This window comes from Lissotriton vulgaris, chromosome 3_1, assembly GCF_964263255.1.
Source record: "Lissotriton vulgaris chromosome 3_1, aLisVul1.2, whole genome shotgun sequence".
NCBI lineage: Eukaryota > Metazoa > Chordata > Amphibia > Caudata > Salamandridae > Lissotriton > Lissotriton vulgaris.
The window spans coordinates 1,828,010,382-1,828,030,506 of NC_141689.1; the positions used below are offsets into that span (position 1 = coordinate 1,828,010,382).

A 20,125-nucleotide genomic window follows, 5' to 3' on the forward strand; every position below is an offset into this window, starting at 1 on the left:
ATAATTGCAGTGTCCCACTGAATAGGGAGCAACAAGGATTTTCCCTTGTTTACCAGGAGTCTTGAGGCCCCTTCAAAGAGTCTGAGGAACTGGAAGCATTGTGGTTCTGTACGGATCGGGTTTGCTACTTCAGGCGTATAAAGCGCTAATCTTTGTTCCGTAGTGCTCTCCCATTTCAATCCTTGCAGTTGGGCATTGAAGCTCACCAGCCGGCTGAGGGGTTCTACGGCAAGAGCTAATCGAGTGGGGAGAGGGGGCAGCCCTGTCTGGAGTACAACAGGTCGATACACCCTCATATGCAAGGGCCCAGGCCCATCTGCGTCAAAACCACTCTAAGAAAGTTCCAGTCGATTTAGTCAAAGACCTTCCTGAAATAAAGGAGGAGAAGCGCACACAGGTTGGCCAATTTGTGGGCTCGGGACATTGTAGTCTGTAGCTGGCGTATGCAGTGCTGTGTGCTCCGTGCAGGTATAAACCCACATTGGTCTGGGTTATACTATTTTCTTATAGTATCTCGCACTCTGATAATAAACAATATCACCCACAAAATGTGCAATTTTTCTGGTGGGGTAATCTATACTTGCCAAATACCATAGTGTTCAACAGCTCTCTTTAACTTTGTAACAAGTTCGGAAGGGTCTATTGTACAAGACTCTGAAGCATATTTTTTTTTGTCCTCATTTTGCAATACTATTGTGTCAGGTTTTAACATAGAACCCATAGCTGCTGCTCGGGATGAGCCCGTCCCTTCTTACTCAAACTCTTGTTTCCCGTGGGAAGGCCGCTAGCAGTGTATTCATTTGGCTCCTGGACACTTTATTTGTGGAGCAAGCCACCCAGCATTGCTTTTGTTAAAATCATTGGACGTATTAAAGAACAATGAAGATAAACATATAAAAAGGCCCACACCTTGTATCTATTATGATTTATAAAGTCTCACAGAATTTTTCCCAAATTTCCCAGAATCTATATTTCTTTCTAGGCCTTCCACTTCTGTCTAATCGGTTTATTCTACAGACAGAATTCCACCACTCTAGTTGTGTCGGTGGTTGTGAGGTAACCCATTTAATTCAGATTTCCCTTCGGGCAACAAGGATCAAGGTAAAAAGCAGGTTCTCTTGATTTTTATTCAATTTACAAGTTCCGCCGCCCTCCTCTTGTACCCCAAAAATGACGAGCCCCCTACTTACTATGATGGTTTGACCAAATAGGTCTGTCAATACCTTACCCACATTTGACCAGAAATTCTCGAGCTGGGGGCACTGCCGAAACATATGTAAATCATCCGCCCTCTCTTCACCACATTTTGGACAGGCTTTTGGATGTTGTTGGCCCTGGAACTTTGAAAGTCTCTTTGGGGTCCAGTAAGCTCTGTGAATAGTAAAGAGGTGGTTTCTACTTAAAGCAGCAGGTTGTATAATTTCCCAGCATTTTCCCATTGAAACTCGCCATATGTTCTGGATTTCCAGCGACGGCAGTGACTTTCCCCAAATTGAGTCAGGGATCATAAAATTCTCTTCTCCAGCAGAAATCAGAGTCCAGTACCATTGGGACACTTCTTTTTTCTGTGTTCCAACTGCCAGCATTTTGAATTCTAATTCTTTATTGCCAGTATGACGTTCTGTTAGAAATCTTACCCAACTCGATAGTTGGTAGTATTTGAACTTGGCAATTGGGCCTTCCGTCGTGTTTATTATTGCGCCCAAGCTGATTAGCACTCCTTTTGTCATCAATTGGCCCCAGTTTAGTAATCCTGCATGCCTTAGCGGAAAGGCTAAAGAATCTTTAAGGCATTCTAACGTTCCTGGAGAATCCCAGATTGGGGCGTAGTGGCTGTAGTAGGGTATCTCGTTATTTTCCTTATTTGTAGCCACAATTTAGCCGCTGACAGCAGGACCTTTGGTTTTATTTTTTTAAAGAATTTTTGATGGCCAAATTTAAAGAGAAAGTGGCCTCCTGTGTTTATCATTGCTTGAAAGTGCGGTGGATATAGTTCATAGTCTAGCAGTAGAACTCTGGTATATTTAAATTGGAATGCCCTACAATATTCAAGTATGTCTGGGCTGGCGATTCCCCCTTGATCCTTTTTCCTTCTCAGTTTATTCCAGGAAATTCTGTTACACTTACCGGCCCAGATGAAACTGTTCAGCTCACCCTGAAGTTTCAAAATTGCAGGTTTACCGAATTCCAGAGGAATTGTGCTGAAAATATAAGTACATTTCGGCAAAATTGCCATTTTAATGATGTTAGATCTACCTAAAAAGGTTAGCGGGAGTGCTTCCCATGTTTTCAAAAGCTTTTTTACTTCTCCTAAGACTCTGTTGAAATTGATCTGGGATAATGCTTTAATGTCCTTGACTATATCTAGGCCAAGGTACCTGATTTTCGTTTTCAGTAAAGGATGGTTACTCATGGTATGCCATTCCATAATTTCTGACTTTAATTGGTTAATTTGGTAACCTGAGATCTTGCCAAACTGATCTATTATGTTTTCTATATCAGCCATCGACTTTGATAGGTTGCTGGAGAAAATCATTAGATCATCAGCATGTAGAGCTACTTTTTTCTCCCAGCTTTGATATCGAAAAGGGAGTATCTTAGGGTTTTTTCTCAAGTTTGTCGTCAAGGATTCAATGTACAAATTAAATAGCAAGGGAGAGAGTGGGCATCCCTGCCTAGTACCTCTTTTTATGGAAATTTGGTCTGACAGACCATCGTTCAGCAGGATTCTTGCCAAAGGTTGCCTATAAAAAAAAATGATGGCAGCTTGAAAGTTTTCTCCTAGTCTAAATTTCTCAAGGACTAGATGCAAAAAAGCCCAAAGTAACCCTATCGAATGCTTTGGCAGCATCGAAGGAAATGATGGATAAGGGAAGCTTTTGTTGGGTAGAAATATCTATTGCAGCGATGAGTTGTTGAGTCAGATCTTGAATTTGTCTGCCTTTAATGAAGCCCTTCTGGTCTTCATGAATGAGGTCTTCCATTATTTTACTCAACCTCTTTTACAGGATCTGTGTATAGATTTTGTAATCACAGTTCAGGAGTGATGTTGGTCTATAAGATTCACACTTACTCGGATTCTTACCAGATTTTAAAATTATGGTAATAGTTGCCTCACTACAAGATAATGGTAGATCTTTTTTTTACCAAGGAAGAGGTCATTCATGAGAGCTGTGAGAGGGGGAGTTACAGTTTCTTTTTTTTTTTTTTTTTGGAAAACCTTTATTCACCAAAACAAGTACACCGCTATTCAGCCGTACATCCCGGAGGCCAGGCAGCATCACATTGCAACTCGGAAAAATGTACAAAAACAAGGCACAGGAGTGGTCAGGTTTAATTTTACAATAGAAAATACTAAAATAACAATAATTATGACCTAAGTCAACAGAGAGAAAAGTAAAGAGAGAAAAAGAGGAAGGAAAAGAAAAGGAAGTGAAAAAAGAGAAGAAACGAAATAAGGCTGAGGACAAAGAGGATAGTCTAGGCATATATCACGGGGAGGGGCGGGGTTCGCACATCCCATCAACAACAGGGTACATGACAGTCAGATGGACGGGGAGCAGAGATTCAGGATACAAAGCTTGGAACCTTGGGAGGGGGGGAGCTACGGAGACAGGCGGATCTCAGGCTATGTCATCTCCGGGGGTGCACAGATGTCTCCCCTGTATGAGTTCCACGCTCCCCATATCGACCCCCCACATCCTGGGTTTGCCCCAAGCCAAGTAAACAGTCTTTTCTCGGAACATGCACCAATCCATGTTGGTCTTCCACAGGTCGACAGTGGGGGGCGCGGACGCACCCCATTTCTGGGCAATGTCCCTTTTGGCTATCATATTACCCAGGGTGACCCAGCGGGTCTGAGCTACATTGTAGTCGTTCGGGCCCCAAACGTTCAGGAGGCAGCGCCGGGCCTCGGCAGGCAGGGTCACGCCGGTAACAGCTCTCATCACTTCATGCACACGCCCCCAGTACGAGGCAACCACCGGACACTCCCAGATTATGTACATAAAAGTTGCCACCACACCACATCCTCTCCTGCACAGTCCATCCTGAGAGAGTCCCATGTGTATCAGCCTTGGGCCCGTGATATAAACCCTGTGGAGTATCTTCAACTGAACAAGCCTCAGCCTGGCCGAGATCGCCACCTCCTTAGGGGAAGAAACTGCTGACTGCCACTCCTCCTCATCCATCTCAATTCCGTCATTCACCCAGAGGTCTTTCAGTTTCACCAGCAGGTCAGTCCGCACATTAATAAGCTTTTTATAGGTCAAAGAGATGGCACTATCCGGCATATGGCCGTCTAACACCCTGTCTTCCAGCGGAGATGACTCAGGCACTTTCTCCCCCACGGGTATAGAAGATATGAGAGCGTGCCGGAGCTGTGCATAACGGAAGTATTCCGTTGTACCCAATTGGAACTCGGCCTGTAGCACTTCGAAAGATTTAACCTCCCCCCTAGCCATCACATCTACCACCTTTGAAATACCGATAAGATCCCATCTGTCGAACCCTTTGGAGTGCCACAGTTTCCCAAGCAGGTCGGAATCGTACAGGGGAGTAGCCATAGTGAGTTTGCCCTGCCAACCCAAAGTCTTGGTCACCGCCCTCCAGAGGTGCACCGCCGTTTTAGTAGGTCCAGTCAGTTTCCGATCCAGAGATCTAGAGTACAATGCCCTGTAGTAATTCCCATCATTCGTAAGCCAGCGATCCATGGCATATCCAGGATTGACCGCCGGACCGTAAAAACCGTGGTTAACTGCCGCCAGCTGGGACGCCCAATAGTAGCGGCGCATGTCAGGCAAGGCGATGCCACCATCATACCTTGGAATAGTCAGCTTGGCAATAGAGATCCGCGGCCTGCCATCCCACAGCAGGGTACGCTGCAGGCTCTCAACCTCTCCAAAGTACTTGGCTGGCACTGGGTCTTGCGTATTCTGGAGCGCATAGAGGAACCGTGGCAGGGACATCATTTTAAACAATGCTGCCCGGCCCAGCAGAGACAGCGGCAGCTTCTTCCAGCCCTCCACGTCTCGCCGCAACCTCACCAAAGGAGGGAGCAAGTTCTTAGTGTAACGAGCACGAGCATCCTTTGAAACATAAATGCCCAGGTACTTGAAACCATGTTGCGAAATCTGTATAGAGCAGCCTCGAGGGAGGCGCGGAGTATCGCCACACAGCACGTAGAGGGAGGACTTGGACCAATTGATGACCAGGCCCGAGTAACCACCAAAAGTGCCAAGTAAATCAAACACCATAATCAAGGGCCGGCAGGGAGAAGTAAGATATAAAAGGATGTCGTCTGCATAAAGCGATATTCGATCCTCAAAGCCAGGCGACCACGTGATACCTGCAACGTCGGGATGCACCCGGATCCACACAGCCAACGGCTCAAGTGCTAGAGCAAACAGGAGCGGCGACAGCGGGCAGCCCTGTCTAGTGCCCCTGCGCAAGGCGAACGAGGCAGACAATCGACCGTTCACCGTCACATTGGCAAGTGGGGAAGAGTAGAGGAGCCGGACCCAGCCGATGTATTCAGGTCCAAACCCAAGTTTAGTAAGCACAGCCCAGAGGTAATTCCACTCGAGCGAGTCGAATGCCATTGTCGCGTCGAGCGAGGCAAGTACCGTCGGCGTCGTGATCAGGTGTGCCCGCGCCATTACCGCATGGAGCCTTCGAAGATTAAGGGCCGTGTTACGGTGCGGGATGAAACCGGACTGATCCGGGTGAACCAAGTCTGCGATCACTCCCACCAGCCGGGTAGCAAGAAGCTTCGCCAAAATTTTCGGCTCGGCGTTCAGCAGGGAAATGGGGCGGTAGGAACGGCATAGGTCTCGAGGCTTCCCTTCCTTGTGAATGACCACAATAGTGGCCAGTCGTTGGTCAAATGGGAGCTCACCAGCCTCACGGGCCGCCAGGAACATATCTCTCAGAGGTGCAGCAATGGTATCAGCCCTGAGCTTATATAGCTCCACCGGGATACCATTAGGCCCCGGTGCTTTACCAGAGCGCAGCGACCTGATCGCCAGTGCTACTTCGTCAGCCGTCATGCCCCGGTCCATATCCTCCCGCTCCGCGTCAGACAAGCAAGGGAGCTCGATCTCCTCCAGAAAGGAGGCCGAGTCAAGTTCGGACCGGTCGGAAACGGACGTATAGACCGTCTCAAAGTAGTCCGCAAACGTCTCGGCGATAGCAGCAGGGTCAGTGACGACGGAGTTACAGTTTCTTGTTGGGCTATGTATAGCTCATTTGGCAGAGCATCAGGGCCCGCCGCCTTTCCTTTTTTGAGGCCCTTTATTGCTCTGATCACTTCCTCCTCTGTAATTTCTTCCTTTTTTGCCCTATCCAGTCTTAGCTTATCAACACCTGAATTAGAGTTGTGGTTTAGAAGTTGCATGTCCAAATTTTTTAATTCCTCCTCATATTGTTTTATTGTTTGTTTTAATGTTCTTGCTTTACATACACCAGCGCTCATAATATTACCTCTTATAACAGCCTTGTAGGCATCCCAGGATGTCTGTCGGGTGACCCCTTCTCCGTTTAATGCAAAGTAATGATTAGTTTCTTTTTTTAAATAATCGATTGTGGGAAGATCTAGGAATAAAGTTCGATCTACTGTCCATCTAATCGAATTTTTTAGTGGTTTTAAACGAAGATCTAATCTTACCGCTGAGAGGTCAGATAAATGTGCCGGGAGGTGCTCCACCCCTTCTGATGCTGTAATTAAGTTGCTATCTATGAGAAAAAATTCAATCCTGGAGGAGTGACCCAATCTTTTGTTCTTAAAAGTGAATCTTGTACATGCAACACTTTTAGTTTTCCAGATGTCTACTTGCCCTAAGTCTTTAATACTTAATTTTAGCTGCTCTCTCATCCTAGGGAGACTCGTATTTTTCCTTACCTGGGTCCTATCTACTTTTGGGTCTATAACTATGTTGAAATCCCCTCCCCATATTATGGGGGAAGTAGTAGTCAGAAGTTCAGTATATAATCTTTGTAGGGGTTCAGGATCATCAATATTTGGGCCATAGTACCCAACTATAGTATAGTGTTTTTGGTTCAGCCTGATTTCTACAATTACACATCTTCCTTTACTGTCTACTGTGGAATGTAAAATGGTAGATCCCAGAGATTTTTTCAAAATAACGGCGACACCTTTTATATTACATGACTGATTAGTACAAAAAGAGGTGACTATCCATCTTAAATTCTTGGTCAGGTTCTCCCATTCCTGTTTTATTAGGTGGGTCTCTTGTAGGATTATGATTTCCCTTTCCGATTCCTTAAGGTATTCAAATATTTTCCTTCAACGCCTATTTGTTCTGAGACCATTAACATTCCAGGACAGGATTCTAGTTATTGATCGGTCTACCATTGTTTTTGATGGTTTTTAGGATTTGGAAACATAGTATTTGTGTGTAATAGTTTGGGTCTATTAGCTCTCTTAAGTATTGCAGCCTGAGGATATTTTGTATACATTTTTTCCCTATTTTGCGCCCCACCCATTTATGACTGTTTTTTATTCCTTTTATGTATTTTCCTTCTTACTTGCCCTACCTGGGGGAACCTCCCTTTTCCTTGGTTAGGGCGCATTGCGGCCCTCATTCGAGCTCCTGTGCTCTCCACACTCCTGGTGTTATTTTTAATTTTTTCATTTATCTCTCATCCGTTCTAATAAAAGTACGACTTCCTTTGGTTCCCTACTATTGTGCATTTTGTTCTGCCACATGATTCTTAAACTTGCAGGGAAGCGCATGTGTACCGTAGCTTCTAAGGATTTTAATTGAGGCATTAATTGTCCCAGTTCCCATTGACGGTCCTGTGTGGTCTTGGATATGTCTGAGCGTATTTCAAAGGACCAATCATCTTTATGGAAAACGCCTTCTTTCAGGGCTTCCGACAGTATCCTCTCCTTAAGCATGTAGGATTTAAAATTAATCAGAATCTTCCTAGGGTTCTTTTTCAGTTTATTCCTACCGAAAGGATCTCGGTGGACTCTTTGAATGTCGTCTGTGAGTGCCCTCTGAAGCATATTATTATTTTTCAAAATGTTTGCAAAACCCACCTGTAAGACATCTTCTGACGGTCTCTCCCTGTGCATCATAAATAACCTGAAAAGGGACATAGAATGTTTTTCCTGTCTTCTGAGTTGTGTTTCACAGGTCCTGTCACTGAGTCATTCGTATTGCAAAGGGATTTCTGTATTAGCAATAATGCACCACCATGCGTCAGCATTAATATGAAAAAAACAAATAGTGATAGCTGGAAATCCTTGAATAAATCTTAAACACAAACAACTGCCTCACACTCCAGAGGGGTGGTTGTATGTTAACATTGGATGTACCATATGCAGTTAATAAACAATCTGTAGGCACAAAAGAGATGTTATTCCAGTTGTATGGGTTACTAAATGGCAGAGATGTAGCCGTGGCGAATATCTATTCACCAAAGTTGACGATGCAGGGTTTTTGTAATTACATTATGGCTAGAAGGCGTTAACGGTGTATGGAAAGGCATGAACCCCTTGTATATGATTACCAGAAGAATATAAAAGGCAATCTTAGATGAGTAATGCATAACCTTGGCAACGTTGATTTATGGAGCTAGCATTATCTAGAAATAAGAGAGTTCTCCAGTTATTCAAATGTGCATGGCACATATTCAAGATTAGATTATGCATTCATATCTAGAGCACACTCAGCATTATCACAGTATTACGTATGTGGTAGGATCAGTTCAAACATACCAAATTGGAGATTATGCCTCACTGTATTACAGGAACCAGAATTTCACAGAGGCCAGAGAGAAGAGGATAAGCAGTACTTCACCCACCAAGCAAACACAGCAACATCCAAAAGAAGAAAATGGGATGCAATGAACATAGCCACACGAGATAAGCTGCACCCTCAACAGCATTCACAATTAATAAAATGAAAAGGCAGATGCTTGAATACAATAAGGATCTGGCAAAGCTAGCAAGAATACACAGTTCTGGTTTGCCCCCAAAACAGTGAATACTGTATTTGCAAAGGACGGTCGCCAAAGAACTGTATGAACTAGACAGCGGCGGCTCCTCCGCTATGGTGGAGGAGTGTCACCCCACTGCTTTTAAGCAGTGAGAAGAAGAAGCATAAAATGATAATAACACTAAGTTATTATCATTTTATGCTATTTGATGCATGTGGGCGGGTGGACGAGGCTGCTCTGCTCCCGGAGCAGGGCAGGGGAGGAGTGATTTGCCCACTCCTAAGTGCGCAGTGACTGTTTGGTTGGGCCTCTTGGGCCGCCCAAATCAGCCACGCACTTTCCCCGTTCTCCATGCAGGCTACATTACAGCCTGTATGGAGAACAAGCCCAGGACCCTGTTCCCTGGTTGAGCGTCGAACCAGGATGCTCAAAACCAATCACAAACTGCTTTGCAACATTGTGATTGGTCAGAGGAACCGGGATACCTACCAATCACAATGCTGCATTGCAGCGTTGTGATTGGCCAGTGAGGCCTGGCTGTGCTGCCGTCCGAGACGGAGAGGAGCAAGAGCGGAGACGCGGGACCCCGCGCAAAGGTAAGTTTGAAAAGAAAAATAATAATATGCGCCACCCTCCCATGCGCGGGATCCCCCCACGCGACCCCTCCCCAGCTACCCACCTGCCCCGACACCCGCGAGCCAGGCTGGCCGCCCTTGGAACTAGCATTTTTCAAAAGACATATAGGCAAAGGCTGCATGGGAGGTGACAAGGCTGAATGCGGTCTTGGCTGTTGAAGACAAAGATCCATACTACAAAGTGTCTGCTTGGGAAGGTGAAGGGGTGCTCCTATACACACAAGAGGGAAATAAGTTGACCTTTTATAAGTATCTAAAAATCTTACACAGTAAGGTTAATGCATAGAGAGGTTTAGATAGGTATTTTGTGCTTCAAAAAATGTGGTTCGTATATTAACTCAGAATGACAGAGAGAAGCAAGATGCATCACTGACTACTGAGGAAATAAAGAATGCAACAGATAGTTTTTAAACCTATAAACTGCCATTTTGGGATGGGCTCAGATGAGAAATTTAAAATATTCTGAACAGTGTTGGCAGGCAACTTTATTCTAATGTACACATAAGTGCTGGATAGAAGAATTCTGCATTAATCTGCAAGTAAAAAGCTTATGATAATGATTTTCAACCAAACAAATACCCACAAGACTAGACTATAAGGCCAATAGGCGAGTGTCAAAGGCTAACACCAAAAAGATACTTGGTAAGACACTTGCAGTAAGGTAGGGTATGGTGACAGCAAAATTATTACATATGGGTTTCTGGAGAATAGAAGAACGATTCAAAACAATAAAAGGTTGGCACAAGTTATTGGTGAAAGATAGTGACATGGGATGAGAAAATCGCTTTGCTGCGCAGAACATGGAGAAAGCAATTTACAGCATACTGGGGAGCTGTCTATTTGAGGTCTTAAAATACATTAACTTTAGTACGAAACATAGTTATATGGTGCTATTGTTATACACAACACGTGAAGCAAAAATCAAAACAAACAACATAATATGAGAGGATTGGGATCTGGAATTGTCAACAGGCATAAGACAGGGTGGCCCCTTATCAATGAAACCTTAGTCATGTGGCCCGAGCTGAAGCCTAATATTAGGGGCAAATATATATAAATTGTAAATTGATACTTGTATAGCGCACTACTCACCCGCAAGGGTCTCAAGGCGCTTGTACGAATACCGCTGTGGAACCCAACCTGGTTTTCCCTGTGAGGGGTCCACTCCTGGGCACCCCCAAGGTGGAGGCCAGGCATCCTTAGCGTTGTGGGGGCCGTTGTGGAGATTAGGCAAGCTATTGCCCAGAGTTGCAGAGTGGGACCCATGATTGGAATAGGCACCGAGGCGAGAATTATCAGGTCAGTGGAATTTTGAGCCCAAGACCCGCCGAGGCGGGGAATTGAACCCTGGTCCCGGGCTAGACCTCTGCATCAGGGTCTGCCGCTCTTACCATTGAGCCACACTTCTCCACTACATATACAAACATATATTGTCACAAACATTTGGTGTCACTATACACAGAGTGCATATGTAAGCGACTCAGCGGATACAGTAGCCATATTGATAAATTATCCTTGAACAATTTGGTGAAGAATCGGGTTAAAAAATCAATGGGGGGAATGCGCTGGAGTTTCCAGTGGTGCCTTTAAGGCCGACACTGAGCGAGACACTGTTCCTACCATGGAATGGGCCACGTGACTAGGTTGCCTCTTGACCCCCTTATTGTTTGTGTTAGCAATAGAATGTTTGGTACTTGACCTGAAGTGAAAGCTTGATGACAGGGAGATAGATGCATATGATCACAATCATGTGATGTTTATAAAAATAATAGAGAAGTTACTGGAGTTTCCAATGGGGACCTCAAGAACGTCAGTGAGCTCGACCCTGCTGGAACTATCCTTAACATGGAACACAGACTTTATTCGATATCTGGGCATCAATGCCATTCAAATTGCACAGAAGTGGCATTAACTAAATATGGGGGTAGCGTGCTACTCTCCCAAAAGCACTTTCACGCCTCTCCAGGGGTAGTAAGCACCCTATAAATACAATTACATTGACTAATGTCAAAAATGCATAAATGCTTACAATTTTGTGAGACCCTACTTCTATTTCTGTTGGGTAGGGTAGCTATAGCTAAGATGATTGTACTTCCACGATCGTTATACTTATTCTAATGTTTTACATAATTAAAGGACAGAAATTATAAATACTCGTAGCAATTCTATGGGGGGATGCACTTACTAACTTGGAAAAGGCTTAGTGTGACTAATATCTTGGAATGGGTCAATTCATACATAACCAGAGCTGCACAGAAAACTTCTTGCACCATTACAGAAGTTCTCCTGTTGTGACAGACAGTATGAGTATTGGCAATGGCGAATCAAGGAAGGGCTGCGGTCATCAGACTGCAGCAAGTTATCAGAGGAGATAGGCCGAAGACACAACTAACAGTCAGACAAATGTGGGGCATGTACTGTGTGAAAATATTGAAGGATTAGCAATGAAAGAGTATTTTAGAACTAATACAGTCGGTAACCAGTAACACAAGATTTATTTATTTATTTATTTATTTTTGGTGAACCTTTATTTGTCTTGCAATCAAGTACAGGTACGGGCCTACAACCTTCTCGGCCGGCTGCGAAACAGGGTAAAAGTATAGCAAGCAATACGGAGAATCGGAGCAGTTCAAAAGCCGGAACGATATGTATATCAGGAGACAACACATGGGCTTACGGTCAGGTCCGAAGTCAGGATTACAGAGGTTCATTTTTTAATATAGGAAACTGAAATAGTGCCATACAATCACACGTGGTCCTACAACCCAGCACGCAAATCAGGGTATCCACAATTAATATAGCTCTAGACAAAGTAGTGGGGTTAAGACACACAAATCAGGAGAGGCGTTGGCACAAATCCGGTGGAAAGCAAACCCCAACCCCACCCCTCAAAGCAATATACGTTACAGGAACCATGAACGAAGACGACACTATAGAAAAAGACAAAGACTAAAGGGCCATGGAAACAAAGAACGGACAAATCCCACCCCCCTACCCCCACCCTGCACACCCGCGGAAGGCCAAGGCCTACCCCCCCAGCCGCGTGCCTGTCGCCCTAATGGAACCCGAAATTTAGAAAAGAAAAAGAGAAAAGACAAGAAGCATAGATGGAGGAGGGCCCACAAAGTCGCCGCCCGGTCCCGCCCATCACCCCTGCACGTGGGGGAAATCCAAAAGCAAAATGGAGTAGCACGGAGAATGTCAAGTACCAAGTACATCAATAATACAACCCCAATACAAACACACCCAAAGCACCGTCAGTTAACGCGAGGGCAACCGAAACCTAAAATGCATCACCCCTGGCCTCGCCTAGCAACGGAACCACCCAATGATCCCTTGTCAATCGATATACAGTACTTTTTGGAGGATCTGGAGGATCCGAGCGAATCTGGTCCGAGTAATACCAAAAAAAGGTTCAGCAGCTCGAGTCCATCCAGACGTGTGCAGCTGAAGTCCAATGGCAGTAATACCACGCCCGCGGGTGTCACAAAGTCCAAGCACAGCAATACCATCCATGAAGAGGGAATCTCACCGTCCGGCAAATGCCGCGGTGTTGATGGGGCGGCTCGAAAAGAAGAACAGCAGCGCGTCCCTATGCTCAGGTTAGGCATGTGTCCCAAGGAGGCACTCACGTGTACATCCGCACTGTCCAGGGAGGACGAAGCAACCAGGTCTCTCTGCAGGTCCCGAAACCCAGGCGGGCCCTGAGTCCTCCCCAAGGAAGTAGAAACGGGCACAGAGGCACTCCATTGAAATCGGACTATGTCCTCACAGGGCGGTGAAACAGCAATGGCGGCCATTTTTCGATCCAGGTCACCGGCATTGCAAATCAGGGACTCGCGTAGATCCGATAGGGCGGCCAAGACATCTTTGGGTGTGGGCTCCATTGTGCGCCGCCAGCATCCCATCTCCGTGCCTACGGCAGCCGTCCGATCGGGGCATGGTCCGTGATGAGGGGTGTCAGCTGCCATCTTCGTCAGTTCGGCCCCGTCCCTCTGCACCTCACTGTGGGGACCGGCACAGGGCGCCGCTGAATGTACGCCCGGAACACAAAGTTATGAGGCGGGTACCCCAGGGAGAGCCACCAAAAGGCTAAACAAAAGACCCTACCACCCCCTGGGGCCCGCCCGCCTGTCTCGGGGGCGATCCTTGGTTATGTCCGGGCACGGAGTCCGAAGAGGGGGGCCAGGAGCCACACACCCCCCTCGACTCCAGTATGCCCCTCAGGTCCCCAGGGCTCTTCGACAATGGACCGGGCTGATGCTGCCTTCAGCGGCCCTCCAAGACAACGGCACCCTCCGACCGACTCCACACCACCAGAAGGCGGCCGCTGTTGTTGCAGTCGCGGCCGGCCGCCCGTTGCAATCGACACCCCGGCTTCGTCACCTCACGGGCCGCTGAGCAATGGGTGGGAAATTCTCCGGATTCACAGCACGCAGGAGTCACAGGAGCAGATGGTAGGTGAACGCTCTCCTTCTTTTATCCAAATATACCGTTATAGTTCAGGACGAACATCAGGATGGGCGTGCAGGGAGAGAGGGCTCACGGAGCCGAGCTTGGCTCCTCCAGTAACACAAGATTAATCTAATTCATTTTAATATATTGCTTTGAAAATACACCACCCTGTAGATGCTACATAAGCTAGACCCGATCATAGACATTATGTGCCCCAAGTGTAAAAAGAATGAGGCAAATCTCCGGCATTTGAAAGGGTTCCTGCATGGCAGGTGTGAGCTGCGCCTTTCCTTACTAAATAAATGTGAATAGATAGTTTAGACATCTCCTATTATTATAGGCGAACCTCAGAATAGCAATACATTGGTTGTCATAAAGGTCAGCATTGCAGAATGGAGTGTAGCCATAGAAATACAAATCTCTGTGTACAAGAAAATAACATTATTAAAGGATTTTTCGGGCTGGAAAGAATAAACTAGAGTCTTTATGTATCCTCCTGACTTCTGTGCTCGTGAAATGTGAATATGTAAAATATAGAACAGGCTGAAATATGTCGATAATCTGTGTACGATTCTACCAGTATGGGAGATTACTAAAACATTACCACATAATGCAGCTCTGTCAGGAATGTCAATGATCATGAATTACATGTAATAGAGCAGAGGTGTTATCTTTTATCTTTTTAAGACAATTTTACACAGAAATAGTTTGTGAAACAGTTTTATATGAAAACGACAAACTGTGTAATAGGCTTCTTGTTTCAAAACTACATGCAATGAAGTTCTGATTTAGATACTGCATCGTAAAAGCTCGCAGAATGTTAGAAGTGGTTTTATGGTAACACATAATAGTCAATAAGTAGATGTGTTCTTATGCTTAGATTAAAGTGATAAATAAACGATAACACAGAAAACTTCTATGTGTGCATAAAATGTTTAAAATGCCTCATGTGTTAGAAAATGGATAGCGATATTAGACCGTATAAACGCAAGCATTGACATTGAAAAGAAAATTAGGTGCTACACGAGGTTAAGTTATGATTCCATTTCCTAAAGTTTATCATTGATGTGCCTTTAAATCCTGTATGCTGTAATAACATATAGGGGTCGATTACGATAGCGGACGGACTTGCGTCCGTCCGCGACCCCAGAGCAGGAGGGAACCTCCGCATGACATGCGGAGTTCCCTCCTGTGCAATTAGGATGTGACCGCCACCCTGGCGGTCACATCCTCTATTTTTAACATTGCCGCGGGTGCAGCTTCAAGCTGCACCCGCGGCAATGTTAAAAAGGCACACATTGCATTTGCATGCAGAAAGAGGCAGGCACCGCGCGGTGCCTGCCGCTTTCTGCATGCAAATGCAGGGGGGTACCATAGGTACCCCCCATGTGCACCCCCCACCCCCCCTTCACCTAGGGGACCCGCAACGGGCCCCCGCAGTGAAGTTCCGTATGCTTTTCCGCGGCGGAAAACCCGCCGCAGAAAAGCATACTTTACTGGCCATCCTAATATGGTGGACGGTGTCTGGAAGACACCGTCACCATATTAGAGCTTTTCCGCCGCGGTTGTAATCCGACCACGGCGGAAAAGCTGCGGACGGAAACCAGGACCCACCAGCCATCCTAATCTGGCGGTGGGTCTTTGGTCAGTCCGCTGCGGATTTTCCGCATCCTCGGGCCGGCGGTGGCTTCCGCCGGCCCCGAGGATGCGGAAAATCCGCTATCATAATGACCCCCATAATATGCAAAAGAGATTTACAATATGATATGTGAATTGATAGTGAATATTAAACATTTTTATGGGTACCCTATACTTACATGAACAAATCGCATTTCATAATGAAGTGATATTAATATGCTTAGTTGAAGAAATTAATGCACTATTTATGTAATGTGAGATTCATATTTTAGCACAATGTCATGGTGGATGAGGTCTATTTTAAGATGGCCTTAAAACTTTGCTTCCTGCTAGTATGAACTCATGAACTAAATAGTTTGAAGCCTATGGGAACCTTTTGTAAAGTTATCACTTGTGTTCTAACACTCAATTACCTTCTTTGACGTTTGTTGCTAGCTTGACTAGACTTGTAACACAAGTGTTACTTCCTAAAGCAAACGCTTGAGAATGGACTGATAAAGGATGAGAGCATGAAATTGCATACTTTCTAAATGCAACAAATAATTGAATGACTAAACTACAGTGCCACTAAGGAAATGGCAAGTAATGGATTACTAATTTTTTGAGGATCTATATACTTTTACTTACTACATCATCTCATCTTATCATGAGCAACCAATGGGACAGATTGGTCCAACAAATTTGGTGATATCAAGGGGTGGAAACCTGGAATGAATGGAGTATAATTGCCCACATTTTAAACCATGGAGCGTCACCCTTTTACCCATTTTGCGGTATAGAGACTGATGATTGGGACTTCGAGAAACAATTCGAACTGTGAAAAAATACTGTGATTTGATGCCGGCTGGTATGCTAGTGTAGTGGAACTTTTTCAGCCTGTAAGGGTTTGCATTGGAACAGCTGTAGTATTGACGCTGCAGTGGGGTCAGAGACAGACAATTCTGTCCATGAACTGGAACAGGTCATTTGGAATTTATTGAACTTCCTAAATAGGGTTGGTATAAGACATAACTGATTTCCCTGCTAATTCACTTAGTATAACATCTCTCTTGGCTGAGGAAGATAGTTCCTTCATATCTGAATTTTGCAGAGCTTGCAAATGAGTATTAAACCTGATATAATTTAAATGTAGGTGTATGCTAATTATTTGAATCTAACATGAAATACAAATTAAGATAAAATACTCCGCTGATTGATATTTTTTATGCATTTCTACTTTTGTTTTAAAAAACAATAAAAACATACCTAAAATTAAAAAAAACATTGTGTATTTAAAACGTCAGAGAAGCTTCGACTAGGAAAGCGATTAGCATATAGCAGCATTTGATTAACAGGTAAATTCACAAGTTGTTCAATGTAATGGGATGGAACATCAACTCACGAGGACACTGTTGACATGTTAAGGATTGGATTAGTGAATATGGTAGATTGCTTTTTATTTTACAGACTGAGGCACATGACAATGAGTAGAAGAAAGATAATACAAACGGTATTACGCACTTGAACATTTACCTTCCACTGCTCGCTTGAAAAAGACTTTGCAGCTGCCGCAGGTCACCACGCCATAGTGGCAGCCAGACGCCTCGTCACCACACACTAGGCACACTTTGGAAGGCCTTGACCCCGTTGATACACTCCGCAACGACGAGCTATCCAAAATAAAACAAATAAGAATTTAGTAAAATTTAGTTGGAATAAAATATGTTCATTGCATTAGTGACCAGAACAGGCACAGAAGTACTAATGTAAATCAAGCTATATGCATAGAAAGTGCTAGGCTTAACAAAAACTGAAACAGTAAAGCAAACATCAGTGCCACTAATGGGTACAATAACAACAAAAAGCTCAAGAAGAAGAAAAAAACACTATAAAAAGCAGGACAATCATTGGAATGCTAAATTAACTGATTAATGTCTGAAGTAGGCCACACAAACGTAGGCGCACAAAGTACAATTTACTAAATAAAGTGGAATGTACCCATAAATGCTGAAGTATAAATATGTCATTAAAAAACGAGAAGTTTTTAAGAAATGCAGATAGTGGTGAAAAGCAGTGACTGGTCATGAATTGGGCATTCCTGGGCAGGCAGATGTCCTTAAAGTCTAAACTTTTAAGTTCGTTACATTTATAAACATTGTAGATTTTATAAAACATAGTACGCTTTTTGTTTCTCTCCTTGCTTACCATATCATTATGCATAATTCACAATGCTATTACCATACATTATATGAAAATAGCTCCGAACTGTGTTATCGCATGAAGTAAACGTTGTAAATTACACCTTGGCAGTTTAAATAACACACAGTTGTTTCATCACTGAGAACAGCCAAAGGCCACAAATGATTAGTTTGCCACTTCAACTAGTACGCACAACAAACGTAGAGCATTTCTTTTATCACCCAGAAGTTATATTGTGCCTACGTGCAAGGTGCTGGTGAGGCAGCACACATCGGATCTGTGTGCACACTCCTGGATCTGTATTAATGCATGCTGCCGAAGATTCTTTGCAAGCATTTGTGGAGGGGGGGGGGCGGGGCAGGGGATAGTGGGAGTCAGAGGTCTTTCGTAAGATTGTCTACGGCTGGAGTCAGCACCCCTCCAAAAAGATGATCAGATACCCACAAATCCCAGGAGCACACACTTGCAGCAGCAAGGCCACCAGAAACAGCACCCCTGTGTGCCTTGGCAAAAAAACAATGATCCCAAGTGATCAGAGATACACCAGGAGTCAGGACATTGGTAGACTGGAAATGAAGAAATGAAAGAAAGACAAACATCTGAAAAATCTACCTAGGACCTGGAAAAACTTCCCTAGGAATACCAGGACCGTCCCTAACCTGAAATCCAGAAAGAAACAAAGGCATGCTACCTCGCTACACCATCTGAACCAACTACCCCGAAAATACCATCAAGAACAGCATGTCAGGGTTTGTACTATTCAAAGAACATTACATACAAACATACACACACACACTCTTCACTCCCTGTGAAAGCTGGTAGTGACTCCTGTAGCGCTTTGTCCTGTTATATCTGCGTGCCTTCGTCAGGGAACCAGAAACTCCATAGCCCATGGAAGCGCCCACACTCTACAGTGAAACCTTCGATCTCATTATAAACAAGCATTTGCAATGCAATAGGTCTCGCATTTACGAGAGTTTGAGCTAATGTCAATGCAATAGCTTAAACTCTCACAAACGCAAGATCTATTGCATTGCAAATTACTAGCACAGATGCGGTGCTTTCACATTCATTGAGGCCGCACCTCTTTCTTTAGACGAGGCGCGTCTAAAGAAAGGGGCGTGGCCGACATTAAAGTGAAACCGCAGCATGGGGCGCTTTGCAAAAAAGCATCTGTTTGTCAAGTCGACAAACAGATGTTTTGGGGGAATTTGCTACAATGGCATGAAGACCATCTAAGATGCTTTTACAAGCATGTGTGTGACCCCTGACTGGAGGCACCCAAAGTGGCTTCCTAGTGCAGATCACCTACAATTTCAGTATGTGGTCTGCAAATGTGGAACGACCTTTCACTGCTTCGGAACCCCACGTGTGGCCTACACATACCTACTCCCCTCCCATTTAGTTACAATCGGACTGCTAAGGTTGGGTGATTAGCTGAGTAACCAATCCAAGATGTAAGAGTGAGGCTAGAGTTCTGAATGCATTAAGCACGAAACGTCGGTGAGTGCAAACCTAACTACGTCTTTATGAAGTCCTTGTGTGCAAGTTCAATATTAACCACCTTCAAAGAATTCAGCAGATAAGCAAGATCTCTGCTTCACAACAATCTAAACCAAGAAATGCCCTCTCGAGATCCTTAAGAACCCTCTAGAGCCCAATTAATACATTCTTCATTATCCCTTTTACATTTGAACATTAAAATTAACCAAAGAGCCTACTGCTTTTGCCAAACTTATCAGAGGACTGCTGGGTACATGTACTTTACACAGGGTACGCAAGGCAAAGTACGGAGCCCACAGGCACAAATACTGAGCCATCACAAAGCCAGCCAGGGCAAAGATAAGAAGGAGCGCCCAGCAGGACGTGGCCTGTGGGACCAGGACAACTAGCCGCTGTCCGGCAAGTGAAAGACCTGGGTGCAAGCATTGGCGCAACAGACCGCTGAGTGCTGCACATCAGGGGGAGGCCTTGGCAAAAAGGGAGGGCAGCCTGCCAGGGAAGAGAGGAGTGGGTATGTCTAAGTTCTCAGAGCCCACAAGGTGAAAGGGAGGGAGCAAACAGGCCCCATACACCTTAGTTCACTACAGGAGTCCAATCCCTGAACAAACGGCAGTTACAACAGCTAATATACCTTGGTATCAACCATGGAGATTCAAGGCACCACACCCTCTCTTTTTATGTGACATTTGTGAAGTCACTCAACACCACACCCTGCTCTGGGCAAAAGAGCAAGTCCCAATTATGAGATTTTT

General features: G+C 44.8%; 1 protein-coding gene across 4 annotated transcripts in view; it reads right to left on the bottom strand.

The window, feature by feature from the left end:
* Positions 1-20,125, bottom strand: part of NR3C2 (nuclear receptor subfamily 3 group C member 2) — an 892,575-nt gene that overhangs the window by 363,674 nt on the left and 508,776 nt on the right. For 2 of the 4 annotated variants that reach the window (XM_086962278.1, XM_086962277.1), the window contains exon 3: positions 17,205-17,341. In XM_086962278.1, the coding sequence (XP_086818404.1) occupies positions 17,205-17,341 (137 nt within the window). Of the gene's footprint in view, positions 1-17,192; positions 17,342-20,125 lie in introns of all 4 variants that reach the window. The other 2 variants (XM_086962276.1, XM_086962275.1) reach the window with 1 other exon arrangement.